A 19,404-nucleotide genomic window follows, 5' to 3' on the forward strand; every position below is an offset into this window, starting at 1 on the left:
GAGTGACGCCCCGGCATAGAACTTTGTAGTAAAAGGTTCCTTTGCCATAACAAGGCCTGTCTTGCTTCTGTGCATCTCACACACCTTTGAAATAAGCAACACCGCCCTCTGGAGAGCAGTAATAGGAACTGTCCTGTAATCGGATCCCACCTTGCGCTCTCCCACCTTCCGGAATCTTCCTTCCCTCCCTTCTTTTCTTTTTCTATAAGAGAACGTTTATCTAGGAAGTCACAGAGGTAGAAGAAATGGGCTCAGGCAGCGAGTGACGGAGGCTAAAGAAGGGCCCTTGGAACTTTGGAGAAAGAAGGTGAAGGTAAAGAAACGGGCCTGGGGGAGGAGGAGGGGACAGGAAAGGCAGCGAGGGGGAGGGCGCCACGCCCCCCCTTTAATTTCAAATACAAAAACCCCCAAACTCTTATTCTCTGAAGCATTTATCTCAGTCTGTTGAGATCTTGCTTCCAGATGTATCCTCTTTGGGGTTCAAATAAAATTAAAATTTTTTTTTATCCTTTATTGATTTTCAGAGAGAGAGGAGGGAGAGGGAGAGATAGAAACACCAACTGCCTCCTGCACGCCCCCCATCGGGGATGGTGCCCACATAGAACTTTGTAGTAAAAGGTTTATCTTTGCCTAAAATAAGCCCTGTCCGTTGTTTCTGTGTGCTCTGACCGAGAATCAGCAACCTCTTGGTTCATGGGTTGATGCTCAACCACTGAGCAACACTGGCCAGGCTCAAAGAAATTTTTATTAAAATTCTCTGCAGGTTTGGACAGAACTCAGAGAGACATACCACCAACCTCAGAGTCGAATAAAGGACTGTTGTCTCGGATCTGTAGTTTAACATTCAAGCCAGCCTCTTCACACTCCAGCCTTACCTCCAATGACAACCACTTCCCGCTGCTCTCCGCCCAGAGCCTGGGCCTGGGCCTGGTAGAAACTTGAAACCACTTGGGGAGGGAGGAAGGACGAGGGAGGAGGGTGGGGGCAGGGAGCAGCCTTCCAGAGACCTAATTCCCCTCCTCTCAGATCAACAGAGCGTCTCTCCCCCAACCCAACCTGAGAGTTCGCCCGCAGGGCTCCCAACTGCACCGGGAGCTGCCTGCGTGTGGCCTCCTGCTGGGATGCTTGGGAAGTGTACAGTTTCAGTCCAGGGTCCAGTGTGGACTCCCAGACAGACTTGCCTCCAACGTCTGCATTCTTTTCCGTGGACGCTGCCAGTTATGGGGGAGGGCGGAGAAAGGAAGGGGAGTTAGCTGTAGGAACCTTGGGTTCAGATCCTATCTCTGAAATCTATTTGGGGCAAGGGCCTCCGCCTTTTAAAGCCTAAAAGGGTTAGATTACACATCTTTTCCTTTTGGAATGAATTAAAGCCGGCTTCTGCTCATATGTTATAAGAAAATTAGTAGTATAATAATTCATATATATATATATATATATATATATATATATATATATAACTTGATTTCAGAGAGGAAGAGAGAGGGGGAGAGAGATAGAAACATCAACGAGGAGAGAGAATCATTGATTGGCTGCCGTCTGCACACCTCTTACTGGGTGGAGTTTGAGCCCACAACCTGGGCATGTGCCCTTGACTGGAATCGAACCTGGAACCCTTAAGTCCACAGGCTGATGCTCTATCCACTGAGCAACCAGCCAGGGCAGTATAATAGTTCTTATCCCTCCAACTTCACAGGATGAAATCTGAAAGGGCCTGTTCCCTCGCCAGGGACCACTCAGGGGCCAGGCCCAGTGCTTGGCTCTGGGTTTAGGAATGTGAATTAGACGTGGAAACAACAATCTATCAACACAATGCGATGCGCTCAGTCAGGGCTTTCGTCTCCAGCCAACATGGGTGTGATGCTCGTCTGGTGCTAGGCACTGTCCTAAATGCGCCACAAATATTAACTCCATACATTCAAGAAGGAAAAAAGGTGCAGGATAGGGTGAAAAGTTAAAGACAAGATTCAGGAGATTCAGGAAGTGAGTCTCTCCAATAAATGGCTTCGATTAAAGGCCATTCCTTTGTTTAATAAATATTTGTAGAGTGCCTTCACCTTAATCTGAAACTGGGTCCCGGAGTTTAATCTTGCGAGAATGGGGCAGGATGGGGGGTGTGGGGGCCGGGCGTTCGGGACTGTGTTGCCCAGGGAGACTGGGTGTGCCCGGAGAAGTGCTGGGGCCAGGGACAGGTTTCTATTTTTATCCCTTAACACTCAACCAAGCTGGTGCAGGAGGCTGTGGCCAGCACCGTATCCGAGTGGTTTCCTAGGGCCCTGGCCAGGGCCTCAGCCTCCTCCCGTAGGGCACTCGATTAAAATGTGTGCAGGGCATTCCCGCCCCCACGCCCTTTGCACTCCGCAGGACAGACACGTTTCTTGTGTGTGTGTGTGTGTGTGTGTGTGTGTGTGTGTGTGTGTGGCAGGTAGTTGGAAGAGTGGCCATAGAAATGCCAAGCCGGTGGGACAATGGGGAGAGGATGAACACATCAGCCACAGGAAACACTGGGAGCTTTGGTCTCTCTCCTAGACTGAGCGGGGACTGGTGTTGAAGACAGAATAAGGAAGCTCGGATCACTTGGAACTTAACGCTATTTCTTTCTTTCTCGTGTCCATCCACCTTGTGGGCGAGACTCACCCAGGAGGAAGTCTGTCTGTGCTTCCTATAAAAAATGGAGAGATGCTGAATGTAGAGTAAGTGAGAAATTCCTAGGAACTTTGAGGTTTTGTGGGCTGTGGGAGGGTGGTGACCCTTTTTGGTCTGGGAGATCTCTTTTTATTAATTCTAAGATTTGTACTAACATCAGGAAATATCTTTGTCTACATTAGACGTTAGAGAGCCTTAGTAGGTATGGACTCTAGCTGGTTTACTTATGTACTTACTTAAATATAATTTAAAATATATTTTTATTGACTTCAGAGAGGAAGGGAGAGACAGAAACATCAATGGTGAGAGAGAATCATTGATCAGCTGCCTCCTGCACACCCCCCACTGGGGATCAAGCCCACAACCTGGGCATGTGTCCTGACCGGGAACTGAACCGTGACCTCCTGGTTCATAGATCGACGCTCAACCACTGAGCCACGACAGCCGGGCTTTACTTATTTATTTTTATAAGAGAAAGTTTATTTAGAAAGTTACTGGCCTGGCCGGGGTGGTTCAGTTGGTTGAGGGGTGCCTGGTGCACTGAAAGGTCAAGGGATGGGTTTCTGGTCAGGGCACACACCCAGGTTTCAGGTTCAGTCCCGGTCAAGGGTGCGTACGGAGGCAACCGGATCGATGTTTCTCTCTCTCTCCCTTCTTCTCTCTCTAAAACCAATAAAAACACATTGAAAGAAACAAGGAATGTTACAGAGGCTAAAGAAGGGCCCCTGGAGCTCAGGAGAGAGAAAGGTAAAGGCACTGCACCTGGGGGAGGGGAGGGAGAGGAAGGCGAGGGGGAGGGGAAGGCGCGGGCTCTGGAGGGGGAGCTGCTCTAGGCTGTCAGGGGAGCGCCTTACAGCGATGCTGTGGGCCGATCCCTGGTCAGGGCACATACAAGAGTCAACCAATGAATGTATCAATAAGTGGAACAAGTTGATGTTTCTCTCTCCTTCTGTAGCAATCAATCAATAATTTCTGTAAATATATTTTTTATTGATTTCAGAGAGGAAGGGAGAGAGAGATAGAAACATCAGTGATGACAGAGAATCATTGATCGACTGCCTCCTGCACTCCCCCTAATAGGGATGGATTGAGCCTGCAACCCAGGCATGTGCCCTGACCGGTAATCGAATTGTGACCTCCTGGTTCATAGGTTGATGCTCAATTATTGAGCCACGCTGGCTGGGCAATAATATTTTAAAAATTATATTACAGTAGGAGCTTTCAAAATTTTTGAAGAGACTCACATTAAGAAATACATTTTTCGGGGAGTGGGGGTGGGATAGATGGGGTCACTGGGGGAAAAAGGGGCATATGTAATACTTTCAACAATAGAGATGAAAAAAAACCCACACATTTTTCTCCATGAACCAGCACACACACAGCACACTCATATGTAACTGAAACATACGTTTCATGGAATAGTGTATGTGCCACACGCTCCGAAATTTTCTAGTCCACGTTACAGCAAAGCGTCTGTCACTTAGGATCCACTACAGGCAGGGACCTAATGTGGAAAAACGCTGCCCCAGGCAGTGACTGAGGGCTGCGGGGAGGTCTAACAGGCTGCATTCAATGGGCACTCCTCCACTCAGCCGCACAGGGTCAGCTAACGAGCCTTCCTCACCTTAAGGTCCCAACTCTAAGATAGCCATAAGCTACTTCATGGGACTTTTTGGAAATGAGACAGTAAGCACTCACAATAGTTTGGTTTTTGTTTTAATCCTCACCCGAGGATATTTTCCCATTGATTTTAGGGAGAGTGGGAGAGAGAGGGAAAGACAGAGAGAAACATCGATGTGAGAAAAACACATCGATTGGTTGCCTCCTGCACGCACCGTTACCAGGGCCCTGCCGGGGAGGAGCCTGCAACCAAGGTACATGCCCTTGACCTGATTCAAACCTGGGCAGGGCCAACGCTCTACCCACTGAGCAAAACCGGCTAGGACAAAATAGCTTAAAAATATATATATATTATTGATTTTAGAGAGGAAGGGAGAGAGGAACATCGATGAGAGAGACACATCGATCAGTTGCCTCCTGCATGCCCCACGGGATTGAACCCGTAACATGGGCATGTGCCCTGACCAGGAATCGAACCCAGGACCTCTTGGTCCACGGGTCAATGCTCAATCTACTGAGCCACACCAACCGGGCTCACAATCGCTTTTATTCCTCTGATTCTGCAGTCAGAAAGCTCCTAAGGTTTCCAAATTTGTTCAAACCAGTACCCCACGAATATTAACCATTCCATACATTTGTACAGTAAATCTTCCCTGGCTAAGAGCTTCCGATCCCTATCCCTGTGCACACTGTGGAACAAAGCTTGACCTCTGACACCTACAGCCAGTGTGCAGTCTGAATACCACCCCCCCCCCCCACCACCATATTTCTAAAGAGGCTAGTCCCTGAACCCAATGTTTCTAGATTCTGGGTGACGTCCCCTGATGTGTCTTTGTCTTGGATCATGCTGTCTTCTCCTTCTAAAATGTCTCCCTCATTTATTTTTGCTTAATCAGCACCTACCCAGGCCTCAGGATAAAGCTCACGAGTTATCTTCTGTGTATAGAGACTTTCCTGCTGGTTGCTTCTCTCCCCTTTCTCCAAAACCCTGTCCTCACATTTAGTGAAGAAAAAAGAGATAACTAGTAGTAAGTAGTCCACATCTTTGGAAAGCAGAGGTCATATAACTCTAAAATAATCTTAACCCTTATTTAATATGAACTTCACATACACTTCTGACACGGATTGCATTTTGGCTCCATTTTTTTCAGACATACGCTGAATCTCAGGTGCTTGTGTGTCTCTCATTTATTCTGTTTTTAGTTCTAGGAAATACAGTGCTGAGACTAAGCCATTGATCAGGTGTAATAGGAGAACAATGAGCAGACATCAGTTCTCAGCAAACAAACACGAAATGGAATGCATGCGGTACAGCTGTGGCGGGCTGTTTGTCTGATGACATTTCGGGGGGACCTGCTCCAGCTGCCCTTTCAGCGAGAGGAGGCGGGCTCCTGGGAACAGGTGGCGCAGCCAGCTTCCTCTGCACAGCCCTGGTCCCAGGCCCCGCATAGCAAATGGGAAACTGACTTGAACGGCAGAGATGCCAGCCCCTCTCCGTTTAGAGCAGGATTTTTCTTGCTGATCGAAAGGGAGAGGAGAGAGGGTGAAGGCGTGGCCAAGAGGCTTGGCACAGGGATTGGAACCTTTGTCCTAATTTCTCCATCTGAAAAACAGAGGGGAAAGGTTTCTCTCGTGTGTCCCGACCGACCCTGGGGGAGGCGGTCTCTCTGGCTTTGGAAATTCTACTGTGTCCATCCCTAGAACCGGAAGGAACGCTCTGGAGTCTAATGTCACCCCATCAAGGCTGAAATCCAACCATCACTGAGCCTGCTGACCACCCACATGCTCCCTGCGGGTCTGTGGGTCCCACCCACGGGATGGAAGCATGCCGCTCAGATCAAAATGCAAAGCTGGACTTGGATCCACATCCCTGGTTAGCCTGCCTTCAGCACCACACCCATTCCAGCCCCTTCCTTTCTCAGCCACCCTCACTCTTACTCCCAATTCCCTGGCAACTTTACATACTACATTTTTATTAACCCCTTCTTTACAGCCCAACATCCATGCCTGTAGGCTTGGCCTTGTATAGCCTGAATTGTTTACCTGATACTGCTTCTACTCGAGCCCCCCTTAGCCCAGCGTGCCACACGGGGCCAGAGTGATTGCTTTAAAATGCACATGTCCCTTCACTCTTAAAATCCTTCCAAACTCCATGACATCCCAGGAGGAAGTGTAAGCTCCCTCACATGCACACGCGCCCTCCCTGTTCCGGTCCTGCCCCTGCTGCAGGCTCACGACTAGTGCTGCGCTTACGCCGCTGCTGCGGCTCCCCGGCTCCCAGGCTCCCAGGCTCCCAGGCTCCCCGGCTCCCAGGCTCCCAGGCCCTGTGGCCACGCTCTGTGAGCGCCTCAGGCCCCGCCTTCCACCAGCACCCAGAGGTGCTTTCTTAAACTTCTGTCAGAGGCGCCTTCTTACACGAAGCACTTGCTGCCCTCTCCCCCCCGCCAGCTGCTCTTGGCCAGTGGGTCCCCCCTGCATCCGTCTGGAACGGCCTTCTCACCTCATCCCGACATGGGCTTCTCCACCTCGCTGCCGCAGAGTGCCTGTGCAGCGGGAGTCCCATTTATTAAATTTAACGAAGTAGATTTTTAAAGTAGTTTTTTATTGAGGTAACATTGGTTTATACGAAATTGATTTTTAATCTTTTAGAACTTGCAGTAGTTCCAAGCGTTTTTCAACATCAGGGTCTTTGCATAATGAATTCCGTCTGGAGTAATTTCTCCTCGCGTTCTCCTTACTTCCTACACAGCGCATGGCATAACTTCCAAGTACTTAAGAAGGCAGGACAGCTGGGGCACTGGCGTCAGAGCGCCTAGTTTCAAAATGCGAAGGGGTGACCTTAAGCACCGCTCTCCCGTGCGCTCGTGCCTCAGCTCCTGGTGTGTAAACGGGACTATCCGTCCCACGGGTGCTGTTGAATTACGTCATACGTGCTCAACGGCCTGTGCCTGGCATGTAGCCAACACCTACCGTGCTCTGCGTAAACATGTACATATGTCTCTAATTACTGAATGCCACTTCACGGTATGCTCCAAGGACTAGGGGTTCCGCTGTCTTCCTCACTGCACCCCAGGGCCTCGCAGGCCACATTGGGGAGTGCAGAATGAACTGCTGTCTGGCCTTTGCCTCGTTGCTCCAGAGAGAGCAGGATGGGTTGCCAGCAACTCTCCTGGAGCCAGCCGAGAACGTTCGGCCGGGGTTCTCTTTCTCGCCTGCTGCTCGAGCCGCCGGGCTGATGGGGAAGTGCGGCTCACTGGGCGCCAGTTCCGGTCAGTGCGCGCAGGTGCAGGCTTCACGAGGTTGGACTAAGCGAACTTCCATGAACCGTCCGTCATTCAGGACATCTACCTTTCCGCAGAAGGCTAGCTCTCTGTACGTACAAAAAACCCTTCAAATGTGAACAAAGTTGTGCAACCCGCAGGGCTGGAGAGGGGACAGCCCTCACTGTGGAATGTGGCCGGAGCGAGGAGCGAGCTGAGCCTGCTATGAGGGTGACACCAGAAGCAGTAGCAGTGGCTTCTTCATCACGAATGGCTTCCTGACCCCTGGGCTCACTTGGCCACATAAGCAAGCACTCTGTTCTTCAGTTTAATACAAACATTTGGGTGAAAGTTGGATGGGTGGAGTCAGTCTTGATTTTTCTTAGAGGAGACTGTGCTCTCATTTAGCTCACTCGGAAATGGGACTGACTGAGGCGCTGTTGGAATAGACAGGCTCAGGTTGAGGTGACCTTGCTCTGCAGAGAACAGAGCCGTGGGCGATGACAGAGCAAAATGACAAGCAGGATCAAAATACCCAGGCGATGTGCGCAGCCCTTTAAGCAGGTTAAACCCCAACAGGGATCCTGTGAGTTATTTTCAGTGGAAACCTTAGCTTCTGCTCATGAAAACCATCTTATAACAAAAAAGTAGACAGTGGAGAGGAAAGGACAACTTTTTGCTTTTTGTAGGAAATAGTAAAGTTCTATAGAAGAAGGACAATCTAAGGCCAGCTTTCCTAGGTTATAGAAATTTTTTAAAATGGCAAAACTTTAAACAAAAAAATTAAAACAGTCCAGCTGGTGGGGCTCAGTGGTTGAGCGTTGACCCATGAACCAGGAGGTCACGGTTTGATTCCCGGTCAGGGCACATGCCCGGGTTGTGGGCTCCATCCCCAGTGTGGGCGTGCAGGAGGCAGCCGATCCATGATTCTGTCTCATCACTGATGTTTCTATCTCTTTCTCCCTCTCCCTTCTTCTCTGAAATCAATAAAAATATATTTTAAAACAATAAGTCAATGAGTAAAGGGGGAGGGATAGTTATGCTGGGAAACTAGGCTGAGGGAGGTCCCGTGGCTGATGCCGCCAGGGCAGAAAGGGTAAAACGGGGGGTTACTCATTCTCAGCCCCCAGTGAAGGCCAGCCCAGGCGTCGAGAGGAACAGGCGCTGGGAGTCCTGCTCACAGGACCAGGAGTCGGACCCAGTGCCCCAGCCGGGCGGCCGGCGGCCCAGGCACCTGCACATGAGACCCGGGCCAGCTCCTCCGGTTTCCAGCTGTGGCCGGTACTGCTCCTTCTGCTGGCAGTTACACATGTTAACCATTGCATGCGTGTCCTGTGCTTGCTCCTCTGTGTCCTATGTTTACCGTATTGCCCAGTCTTAGAGGGTGTAAGGCATGACTGCCAAGGTGCACATGGGCAGCTGCTAGTGTCTCAGAGGAGGCGGAGCAGGCCCCGCCCACAGGTCTAGCCCTGCCTCTAGACCAGCGAATGGAGCCACTGCCTTTGTCCCTTCTTAGGAAGGACATCGATGGCGCAGGCTCCCTGGGTGGGCAGGTGACAGAGGGCTTCCCAGCAGTTCCTGCTTCCCCCAAGTACACAGACGCTCATCCTCACGACCCAAACACGCTCTCTGTTTATAGCTTCCTGTCTAGAGCCTTTGATCTCCAGCCAGATAAAAGAAGCGATTCCAGCCCGATCTGGGGCTCAGTCGTTTGGAGCCTCGGCCAGTACACCCAGAGCTTGCAAGTTCCATGCCCCGTGAAGGCACAGCCTAGGTTTCATGTTGGATCCCCGGTTGGGGCACGTACAGGAGGCAACTGATCGATGCTTCTCTCCCTTCCTTTCTTTCTAAAAATTAGTAAAAAAACACATCCTGGGGCGAGGATTAACAAAAAGGCAAAAAGCAATTCTAGCACTTTGTGGCCCCATGAGAAACACAGAGGGCTGAGGAGAGGCGGGGGCGGGGCGAGGGGGAGGGGGAGAGGCGAGGGGGTGGAGCGAGGGGGAGAGGCGAGGGGGAGAGGCGGGGCCCTCGCGCTGCACTTACCGCCTTTTGGTTCCCTTTGCGGTCGGTGAGCAGCCACTCGATGTCCAGGGCGCCTTTTTCTTGGAGCCCCAGCTGATGATGGCAGGGCAGAGTGACCTTCTCCTCGGCCACTTTCTTGATCTCAGTGTAAGCCCCCGAGGCTCCAACACAGCAGGACACTGCAAGAGGAAAGCCTGCGTGAGGATGCAGAAACTGCATGGCCTTGTGTGGGAGCAAACGGTGCAGCTGACCCCTGGCTGTGCCTGTGGCAGGGGCAAGCCGGGTGCTGAGAGAATCCTGGACCAGAAGTGCCAGAAGCCCAGGACCTCCCGCTGGCTCCTCCCTCCGTCTTCCTTCACTGCACCCCCAACCCCTACTACACTCCAGTCAACAATAACTGTTGTTTTTTTCTCTCCCTACTAGCAGAGGCTTCCAATAGGGCGGAAACCAGAAGGGATGGCAGGGCTAGCGCCCTCCCCGCACAGGCGCCGCTCCCAGCCCTCCCCCCCCCCCCCCCCCCCCCCCCCCCCCCCCCCCCGGCCCAGGGCCTCCAGGACCCAGGCTGCCTCCGGACCCCTGAGGAGGTGCAGGCATGCCCCAGGGAGCAAGCGGGCTCTAGGGCAGCTCCTGCTTCCTCACAAATAACCTCCTCTCCTCTCCCAGCTTCTGTCTTCCAGTCTGTATGCTTTCATATCCTGTGCTTTCAACCCTTTCTATTCAAAGCAAAATTCTGAGTTAGCACATTTGGATCCCATCCCTCCATTGATCCAATACCCATTTAGCCCACAGGCATTCAGCCACGTTTGGCCTTCTTTCCCTCTAGCTTTCGTCTTTTACAGAAATGGCGTCCTGTCGGAGGCTTGGGCCTCCTGCTCACCACTCTCCTTCCTATGGATCTCTCTGTGCCTCGCTGAGGCTCTGGCATTGCTGACTTAAATCTACAGAACTGATGGCCGATGAACTGCTGCGATGAAACCCCACCTGGAGTCAGGTCTGATGTGTCTGGCACTCAAATGCGTTTTATCTCTGGATCATCCTTCAACTCCTTACACGGTGATAAGGAAGCAAAGCATGCCCAGTGGTTAGCTCAGCTGATAGAGTGTCGGCCTCAGGAGTGAAAGGCCCTGGGTTCGATTCTGGTCAAGGGCACATGCCCAGGTTGCGGATTCAATCCCCAGTGGGGTGCGTGCAGGAGGCAGCCGATCAATGGTTCACTCTCATCACTGATGTCTCTCTCTCTCCCTTCCTCTCTGAAATCAATAATATATATCTATATATCTATATCTATCTATATCTATATCTATATCTATATCTATATCTATATCTATATCTATATCTATATCTATCTATATCTATCTATATATATGTAGCAAAGCATGGCCCTGTCGGTGTGGCTCAGTGGTTGAGCATCGACCTATGAACCAGGAAGTCATGGTTAGATTCGCAGTCAGGGCACACGCCCGGGTTGTGCCCTCGGTCCCCAGTGGGGGGTGTGCAGGAGGCAGCCCATCAATGATTCTCTCTTATCATTGATGTTTCTATCTCTCCTCTACCTTCCTCTCTTTGAAATCAATTTAAATTTTTTTTTAAAGAGCGCAGTGTGAAAAACAATCTCTTTCAAGCCATTCGCCATGCAGTAACATTATACAACCTCCAAGTTAAAACAGCCCCAAGGGTTTGTGGGGAGGCCTTTCTCCTGCAGCAAAATCACGGCCCCCTCAGAGGGGCTTTCAGCACTAAAGTCCAAGGGTCGTGACAGACGGAAGCACATGAACGTCCTCTCCTTGTCCCTGCTTATTTCCCAACGTGATCCGCAAGAAATCGGCGGGGTGCGGAGGGGCTGTGCTCCCGCTGCAGGACCGGAAGCGGGGGGATGGAGCAGGGACTGCAGGGCTGGCTGGGCGGCAGCCCTCAGCGGCTCCACCTCAGAGCACAGCAGGGGGTTCCCAAGTTCCCGGGCAAAGGAAGGAGCCCGTGGGCTGGGCTGAGCAGGGAGCAGCAGCCTCAGAACCAACCGGGCAAGCCCCTGCCGCCTTACTGACGGCCTCAACCATATTTCCGAGGTTTCGGTCTAGAGTGGCACTGCAAGGGGCGTGGCCCCAGGAGAGCGCTCCGGAGGGTTAGGCTGGGGACTGAACACTCAGCTCTATGGAGAAATGACTGCTCTCCACGTCTATCGAGGACACGCAAGGAGGGCCTTAGCAACGTGCCAGTGTCACAGAGCCAGGAGGTGACAGCCGGCTCCGCCCACACCTGCCTCACCGCCACGCCCACGCCGGACAGCCATGCTGTGCACGCGTGTCCTGTTTCATGTGGCTTCCCGGATGGCTGGCGCTCCCACTAGCCAGGAAGCGCCTTGAAAGTAAGCACCACTCACCACTGCATCCCCACGCACCCAGCCCCGGGCCTCACACACTGCAGGTCATCAGATGATGTGAATCTAAGCCACCAGGTGCTAATAGTCATCAGATGATGTGAATCTAAGCCACCAGGTGCTAATAGTCATCAGATGATGTGAATCTAAGCCACGCACTCATTTACCAATGAACAGCCAGGCCCACATCCTGCAACGCCCTCAGTGGTGGAACTAACCCACCTAACCCATGCTCCCTCAGTCCCCACAGAGCAGCGGTGGAGCAGCAGGGAAATGCGCTGGTGTGCGGGGTACCAAGCTAAGCTTGTAAGGAGGCGTTGTGGCTCTGTCCCTGACCACTGAACACCAGACACAGCAATGCTCAGATGAAACCAGCATCCCACAGCCGGGCAAAACTGAAGAACCAGCTCCAATTTGGTGCACACAGTAGGCACTTCCTGTACATTGAATAAATAAATGCAAAAATCAGTGATGGAAGTTGCTGGCTTGAGCCACTGCAGTGGTTCTCAACCTTTCTAATGCCGCGACCCTTTAGTACAGCTCCTCATGTGGTGGTGACCCCCAACCATAAAATTATTTTCGTTGCTACTTCATAACTGTAATTTTGCTACTGTTATGAATCGTAATGTAAATATCTGTGTTTTCCGACGGTCTTAGGCTCTACAGCAGCGGTTCTCAACCCGTGGGTGGCGACAGGGAACATGGGGGAGGGGGTGCTTTGTCAGAGCACCAGTTCTATTCATACCTTCCCCGGAATTCAGTAGGCCGTGCAGGGAGGCCTCTGAGTGAGGCAAGTGACCTCACCGAGACGTGGGCCTCCAGGTCAGTGCGGCGCCTCTGGTCTCCCCTGAGCCTCCGCTCCCCGGACTCAAGGAGGCCACTGGGATCCCTGCGATTTCTCAGGTCCTTCTGCACTTTCTAAACCCACACCCCGGCCTGTGGCCTAAAGCACAGGGCCCTGGGCTCTGCATGTAACCCCGCTTGGCAATGCTTGGGGGGCTCCCTGGTGGGTGAGTGGAAGGGACAATCTGCACCCCCGGGGCCAGCCTTGGGTCCCCTGGCATTCAGGCACTCATCCTCGTTAGGAAAGGCCTCCAGTTCACCAAGATTTAATTTACGAGGAAACTACAGCCTGGAGAATTGAAATGTCAAGACACAGCCCTGGCTGGTTTGGCTCAGTGGATAGAGCGTCGGCCTGCGGACTCAGGGGTCCCGGGTTTGATTCCGGTCAAGGGCATGTACCTTGGTTGCGGGCACATCCCCCCTGGGGGGTGTGCAGGAGGCAGCTGATTGATGTTTCTCTCTCATCAATGTTTCTGACTCTCTATCCCTCTCCCTTCCTCCTGTAAAAAACCAATAAAATATATTAAAAAAAAAAAAAAAAGAAATGTCAAGACACAAAGCTAGTTAGTGGCAGAACCACGAGTGTCAGGGACGCTTAGGAACTAGTCTCCACTGAGTGTCAGGGACCCTTAGGGAACAGTCTCCACTGGGTGTCAGGGACCCTTAGAGAACAGTCTCCACTGGGTGTCAGGGACCCTTAGGGAACAGTCTCCACTGGGTGTCAGGGACCCTTAGGGAACAGTCTCCACTGGGTGTCAGGGACCCTTAGGGAACAGTCTCCACTGGGTGTCAGGGACCCTTAGGGAACAGTCTCCACTGGGTGTCAGGGACCCTTAGAGAACAGTCTCCACTGGGTGTCAGGGACACCTGCAGCCTTTGATGGCGGGAGGGGGGGCGGGGGGGGTGGGGGAGCTGGAAGGGGGCAGCACACAAGCCTCCACACGCACAGTGCAGCTTGGAAGCTGTGGGCCTCCCTGCTCCCCTTTGAAAGGGCCCGGGGAGCTGGGAGAATCCCCTCCCTGAGCCTCAGTGTCCCACCTGCAAAAGGGGAATGGCACAGCCTGAGGGGAGGCGCCTGGTGAGGACACGTGGCATCTCCCGCTAAAGGCGCCTCCCGGTAGGAGTCCCTCTCAGGGCGCGCCTGCTGTCAGCGGAGATGCACTGAAGGTTTCTCTCTAAGGGGCAGTTACCTTTCCTAACGATTCTCTGGAACTTCAAGACCCCCTTCAAAGAGATGGGGCAGAAGTAACTCTTTTCAACACTCATACTTTTATATAGCTGAGTCACGTATTTTGAAGAATTCATTGAGAAGATAATGGTCAATTATTAACAGGCTATCTCTATAACCAGTTGACTATTTCATTCACATGAAAACACGCATAAGGGACGTGTTTAAGCATTTGTGGGCACAGAGCTAGGCTAGCCTGCTGTGGTAGCAGGGGGAGTCCTGGGGGCCCTTCTACGGAAGTTCACTTAGTCCAGCTTCACGCAGCCCCGACCCTCCATGGCCTGATGGGCACTGTCTCCACTACACACGAGGCCACCTTTCCGGGTCAGACCCCGTGGCTTTTGGCAGCTGTGGCAGGACGGAGAACCCTGGCCGGATTTCCTCGGATGGGTCCCCATAGAGCCACTGGTGCCCATCTTGCGTTCATGGATGCAATGAAGAAAAGGCCAGCGAGAGTTCCCCCTAGATTTATATTGATTCAGAGAGGAAGGGAGAGGGAGAGAGAGATAGAAACATCAACGAGAGAGAATCATTGATCAGCTGCCTCCTGCATGTCCCACACTGGGGATCGAGCCCACAACCTGGGCAGGTGCCCTGACCGGGAATCAAACCATGATCTTCTGGTTCATAGGTCGACGCTCAACCCATGCCGGCCAGGCAGCCAGGGGTAACTTTTAATAGAAACCAGGATGCTGCATTTAAGTATCTCTCTCTCTCTTATTTCCCTAACAGAGAGTTCTTCTACTTCTCAAATACCTGCTGAATGCCACAGGACACAGCTGCCTGGGACCTCACAGTTAAGTCTGCAGACTTACTCTCTGCAACGAATGGGTCCTCCATGCTGCCACCATCTACACAGGCACCTGGCGCCCCGGGGTCCCACCCTGGAGAGGCCACGCGCTTGGCACGCAGGCCGAGAACCGAGTTGTTGGTTACCAGGCTGTGCAGACATGTAGTTTACAAGTCACCGAGTTAGAGAGCCACAGTGGCTACAGTTCCAGGTCGGCGCAGGACTGTGCGATACGCACCATTAATTAAAGCGGGGCACCTGCTAACGGCGACTGAGTTGCATAAGCACCTCCTCCAACCAGTGATTGCACTTTTCTTAATGGGCCTGTTCACGTACCTGAGCGGGAAGAGAATTTCCTAGTGTTTTGCTTTACATGAAATATTTGAGAAATCCTCAGGAAAATCAAAATCATCAAATGTCAGAAAAATAAAAAGGACATTGGAAGTTTTAAAAGCAGCTTCTCTTATTTTATAGATCAAGAAATTGAGGCTTAGCCCTGGCCAGTGTGGCTCAGCTGGTCACGCGTTGTCCTGTGCAACAGAAAGTTGCTAGCTGGGCCCGGCCGGCCGGCGTCGCTCAGGGTTGAGCGTCCTCCCATACACCAGGAGGTCAAGGTCCGATTCCCGGGAAGGGCACATGCCCAGGTTGCAGGCTCGATCCCCAGTAGGGGGCAGGAGGCAGCTGACCAATGATTCTCTCTCATCACTGATGTTTCTCTCTCTCTTTCTCCCTCTCCCTTCCTCTCTGAAATCAATTAAAAATATATTTTAGCCCGAGCCAGTTTGGCTCAGTGGATAGAACATCAGCATCCGGAGTGAAGGGTCCCTGGTTCAATTCCGGTCAAGGGCACATGCCTGGGTTGTGGGCTTGATCCCCAGTAAAGGGCATGCAGGAGGCAGCCGATCAATGATTCTCTCTCATCATTGATGTTTCTATCTCTCCCTCTCCTTTCCTCTCTGAAATCAACTCACCTGATTTATAGACTAATATATATAAAATCTGTAGGGGTGTGTGTGTGTGTGTGTAGAGCAGGGCACCCACTCGTAAGTGAAGTGTTTTAAGAAATTTTGTATACAAAGAGCTAGGCAGGCATGGCTTCTGCGGCCAGGTAGATGTACCTTCCAGACTGCTTCTGGCACGCTGCATGCAAGTCAAGATGCAGCAGGAAGCACTAGGAAGACTATGAGCTTTGGAGTTAGATAGATGTGACTTTAACTAGTGGCCAAAAGACCAGTGAATTCCCTGGCCATTCTAAGTCTTCTTCCTTCTTTGAAGAATGAGTATAAAAACATGCACTGTGAAAGATGGTTGTAAGGATGCCTGGCACTGGCACATGGTATACAGTATGTTCTCAAAATGGTAATTATTATTGACAATAACTGTACACACTGCACTTGGAAAAACAAGAAAAAGTATGCTGAGGAGGTGAAGCAGAATTGTGAGGCGTTCGAAAGGCATTTTGCTTGACAACTGGTAATATTGGCCGTATTTGCTTTATCTATCTATCTATCTATCTATCATCTATCTATCTATCATCTATCTATCTATCATCTATCTATCTATCTATCATCTATCTATCTATCTATCTATCTATCATCTATCTATCTATCATCTATCTATCTATCTATCATCTATCTATCATCTATCTATCTATCATCTATCTATCTATCTATCTATCTATCTATCATCTATCTATCTATCTATCATCTATCTATCTATCATCTATCTATCTATCATCTATCTATCTATCTATCTATCTATCTATCTATCTATCATCCTTCATCCATTGCAGCACTAAGTGCAGTTGAATGTAAGTTGCAGACAGCATGACCTTTACCTCTAAATACTGCATGAGGCACCTCCTCAAAGCAAGGCTGCTCTTCCCCACGACCACAGCATCATGATCACACCCAGGAGAGGTGATCGTCTCGTACAAAGAGCATTTCTGACAGGAGTGTGAGGAAGACTCGGGTGTGAGACTGACCAGTCGGGGAAGGGAGACGGGCTTTTCCTGCACAGAGCATGGGAGGGAAGAAGCATTCCTGGTGAAGGAGCAGCTCGAGCAGAGGGGCAGCAACTGCCCTCCCCTGCCCGTAGCCTCACTGGGAACTGGGGAAGGTTCTCTTCCACATCTTTGGCCTTCCTGGTCAACCCTGGATATCGCTGGTCTTCTCTCCGAAGACTCTATGAGGTCTCCGGAAAAGAAAAACCGCATTCAGCCCTGGCCGGTGTGGCTCAGTTGGTTGGAGCGTCGTCCTGTGCATGAAAAGGTGGCAGGTTTGACCCCCATCAGGGCACATTCCCAGGATGCAGGTTCCATCCTTGGTCAGGGCGTGTGCAGGAGGCAACTGAGCAATGTTTCTCTCTCCCATCGATGTCCCTCTCTCTCTCCCTTCCTCTCTGTAAAACATCAATAAGATTTAAAAACAAGTGAAAAACCACATTCAGTATGAGCTGCTAAAGGACCGATACATTTGAATATTTAGAGAAAGGCTAAAGCTAACGAGTGAAGCTTGTAGATGATCAGTGGGGTTTCAGACATCGGGGAATCCGTGTGGTGACTTGTAATTTTTCCCCAGGAGGGGAGCATTTGTTCCTGGGGCCCCTAAAATTAATGGTGCGGGTCCAAGGCGGCAGCCTGGGCCCCGGTCCGGGGGTGGTGGTGGTGGGCGAGCAGATACTGAGCTTCCTCCTATTCCCTTAGAAGGAGAGGGGGAACGGGAGAGCCCCTTGCTGACAGAGGAGTTGACGTTTTTAGACTAAACACAGGCAGATTAGAAATGATCACCTTCCGTCCCTTCCCCCTGTGAAAAACCGTCCCAGTAGGTACTCCGTATGTATTTATCCGTTAAAAAATTATGTTGGGCTCTCTACCTGCTAAGTATGTGCTGTGAGTTCAAAGACGGCAACAGTCTCTTCCTCCCTCAAGCCGTTTGAAAGCTAATGCTTTCTCAAAATGGTAATTATTATTGACAATAACTGATTATTATTGCCCACTGATTTGGCTCACTCATTCAGAAGCCTGTCTCACTGTGAGCCCCTGTGCTTCAGAGAAGACAACTGGGGCCCACAGGGCTGAGGGTGGCGCTGTGGGGACAGAGCTCGCCTCCCATGTTTATTCTCTCCTCTTTCCCACCCTGAAGGTCGTTGCCCTTGAAAGTGACTGATTGGAAACCCAGAGATCGTGTTGATTAAATGTGGACAGCGCAGAGCTAAGTAGCAGAACTAATCTGATTGGACACACTTACGATCTCGCTAGCTGGAATCCTGACCCAAAAGCAAGATGAAGTTTATAGAGGCAAATGTTCCAACTTACATTTCCCACCCGAAGTCTGGGTGGGAAAGACCCGGAAGACCTGGGGACTGCGAGGTGCACGCGTCCAGCTGTGTGACGTGGCCCTGCGGAAGCCGATGGAGTCTACGCTGCAGAAAGAGGTTGGGGTCCCAAGCAGGGGCGTGACAACTTCATGGTGCTCTATGTCAGCGAAGCAACCCGCAGCACCTGGGCCCGCTCTGGGTCCCTGAGAGGGACAGTGACACCAAAGTTGACATCCAGAAGGTTGTGAGGAGGAGATAACGGGGCCAACACGCTGGCCGTGGGAGGACCAGTGCACACAATTACAGGCGAAATGTTAGGCGGATGGAAGACTAACGGGCAGCGCGGCAGTTCTCTCCAACGTTTAAAAGCTACGAGCCTTGTTGGCTGTTTTCCGGAGGACCGACCGAGTCAGGTCCAGAGGCAGAGTCGCTTCACCCAGAAAACGCAGACTAGGAAACCAGCACCGCTTTCCAGGCCTGAAGTGATAGGATTCTCTGACAAAAGACTCATTCCATCTGGGCTTAATACGTTGATAGGCTTTCTAAGAGACCTGTCTGATACGAAAATGAGCTGTATCTTTTAGTAAATTTCTCATTATTGGAGCCACTCAAGTGGGGGCAAGTCAAGGCCTGGGAAAGGGACTCTGCCATGTGATGCTGAAGTCAGTAGCTAACGCCCTCCCTAACCTAACAGTCTGTGAACCAGTTACTGAGTGCTTAGTGTGTTCAGGCACTGGCCTAGTCGCATGGATGAAAGTACAAGACACAATGCAGGCTGCTCTCCGTCAATGTATTTGTCACCATCCACCGGGTTTTACACAATTTATACAAACAGCCCAGCTTTGTTCCACTGGCAACATGACTTTAAAATTCTATTTTATGTTTTTAATATATTTTAGTTGAATTTATTTTTAGAGAGGAAGGAGGAGGGGGGAGGGGGCAGCCTCCTACATGCCCCTGACGGGGATCAAGCCTGAAACCCGGCATGTGCCCTGACTGGGAATGGGACCGGCCACCTTTCAGTGTACAGGATGACGCCCAACCACCTGAGCCACACCTGCAGGGCACACATTTTCATTGTCGATTGATTTTAGGGAGAGAGAGAAAGAGAATGATCAATTTGTTGTTCCAATTATGTTTGCATTCATTGGTTGATTCTTGTCAGTGCCCTGACAGGAGATTGAACCTATGACCTTGGCATATCAGGACGATGTTCTAACCAGCTGAGCTACCCAGCCAGAGTGTCAACATTACTTTTAAACATCGTCGAGGTGCTCTTTGAAAGAACTGAGAGGAAATGGTC

The 19,404-nt window shown here is 51.1% G+C and overlaps 1 protein-coding gene across 1 annotated transcript in view; it reads right to left on the bottom strand.

Moving 5' to 3' along the window:
- Positions 1-19,404, bottom strand: part of CLMP (CXADR like cell adhesion molecule) — a 104,625-nt gene that overhangs the window by 14,286 nt on the left and 70,935 nt on the right. Inside the window, exon 2 of the mRNA XM_080650124.1 lies at positions 9,570-9,727. Within this exon, the coding sequence (XP_080506250.1) occupies positions 9,570-9,727 (158 nt within the window). The remainder of the gene's footprint in view (positions 1-9,569; positions 9,728-19,404) is intronic.

This window comes from Plecotus auritus, assembly GCF_963455305.1.
Source record: "Plecotus auritus genome assembly, chromosome: 13".
Lineage (NCBI taxonomy): Eukaryota > Metazoa > Chordata > Mammalia > Chiroptera > Vespertilionidae > Plecotus > Plecotus auritus.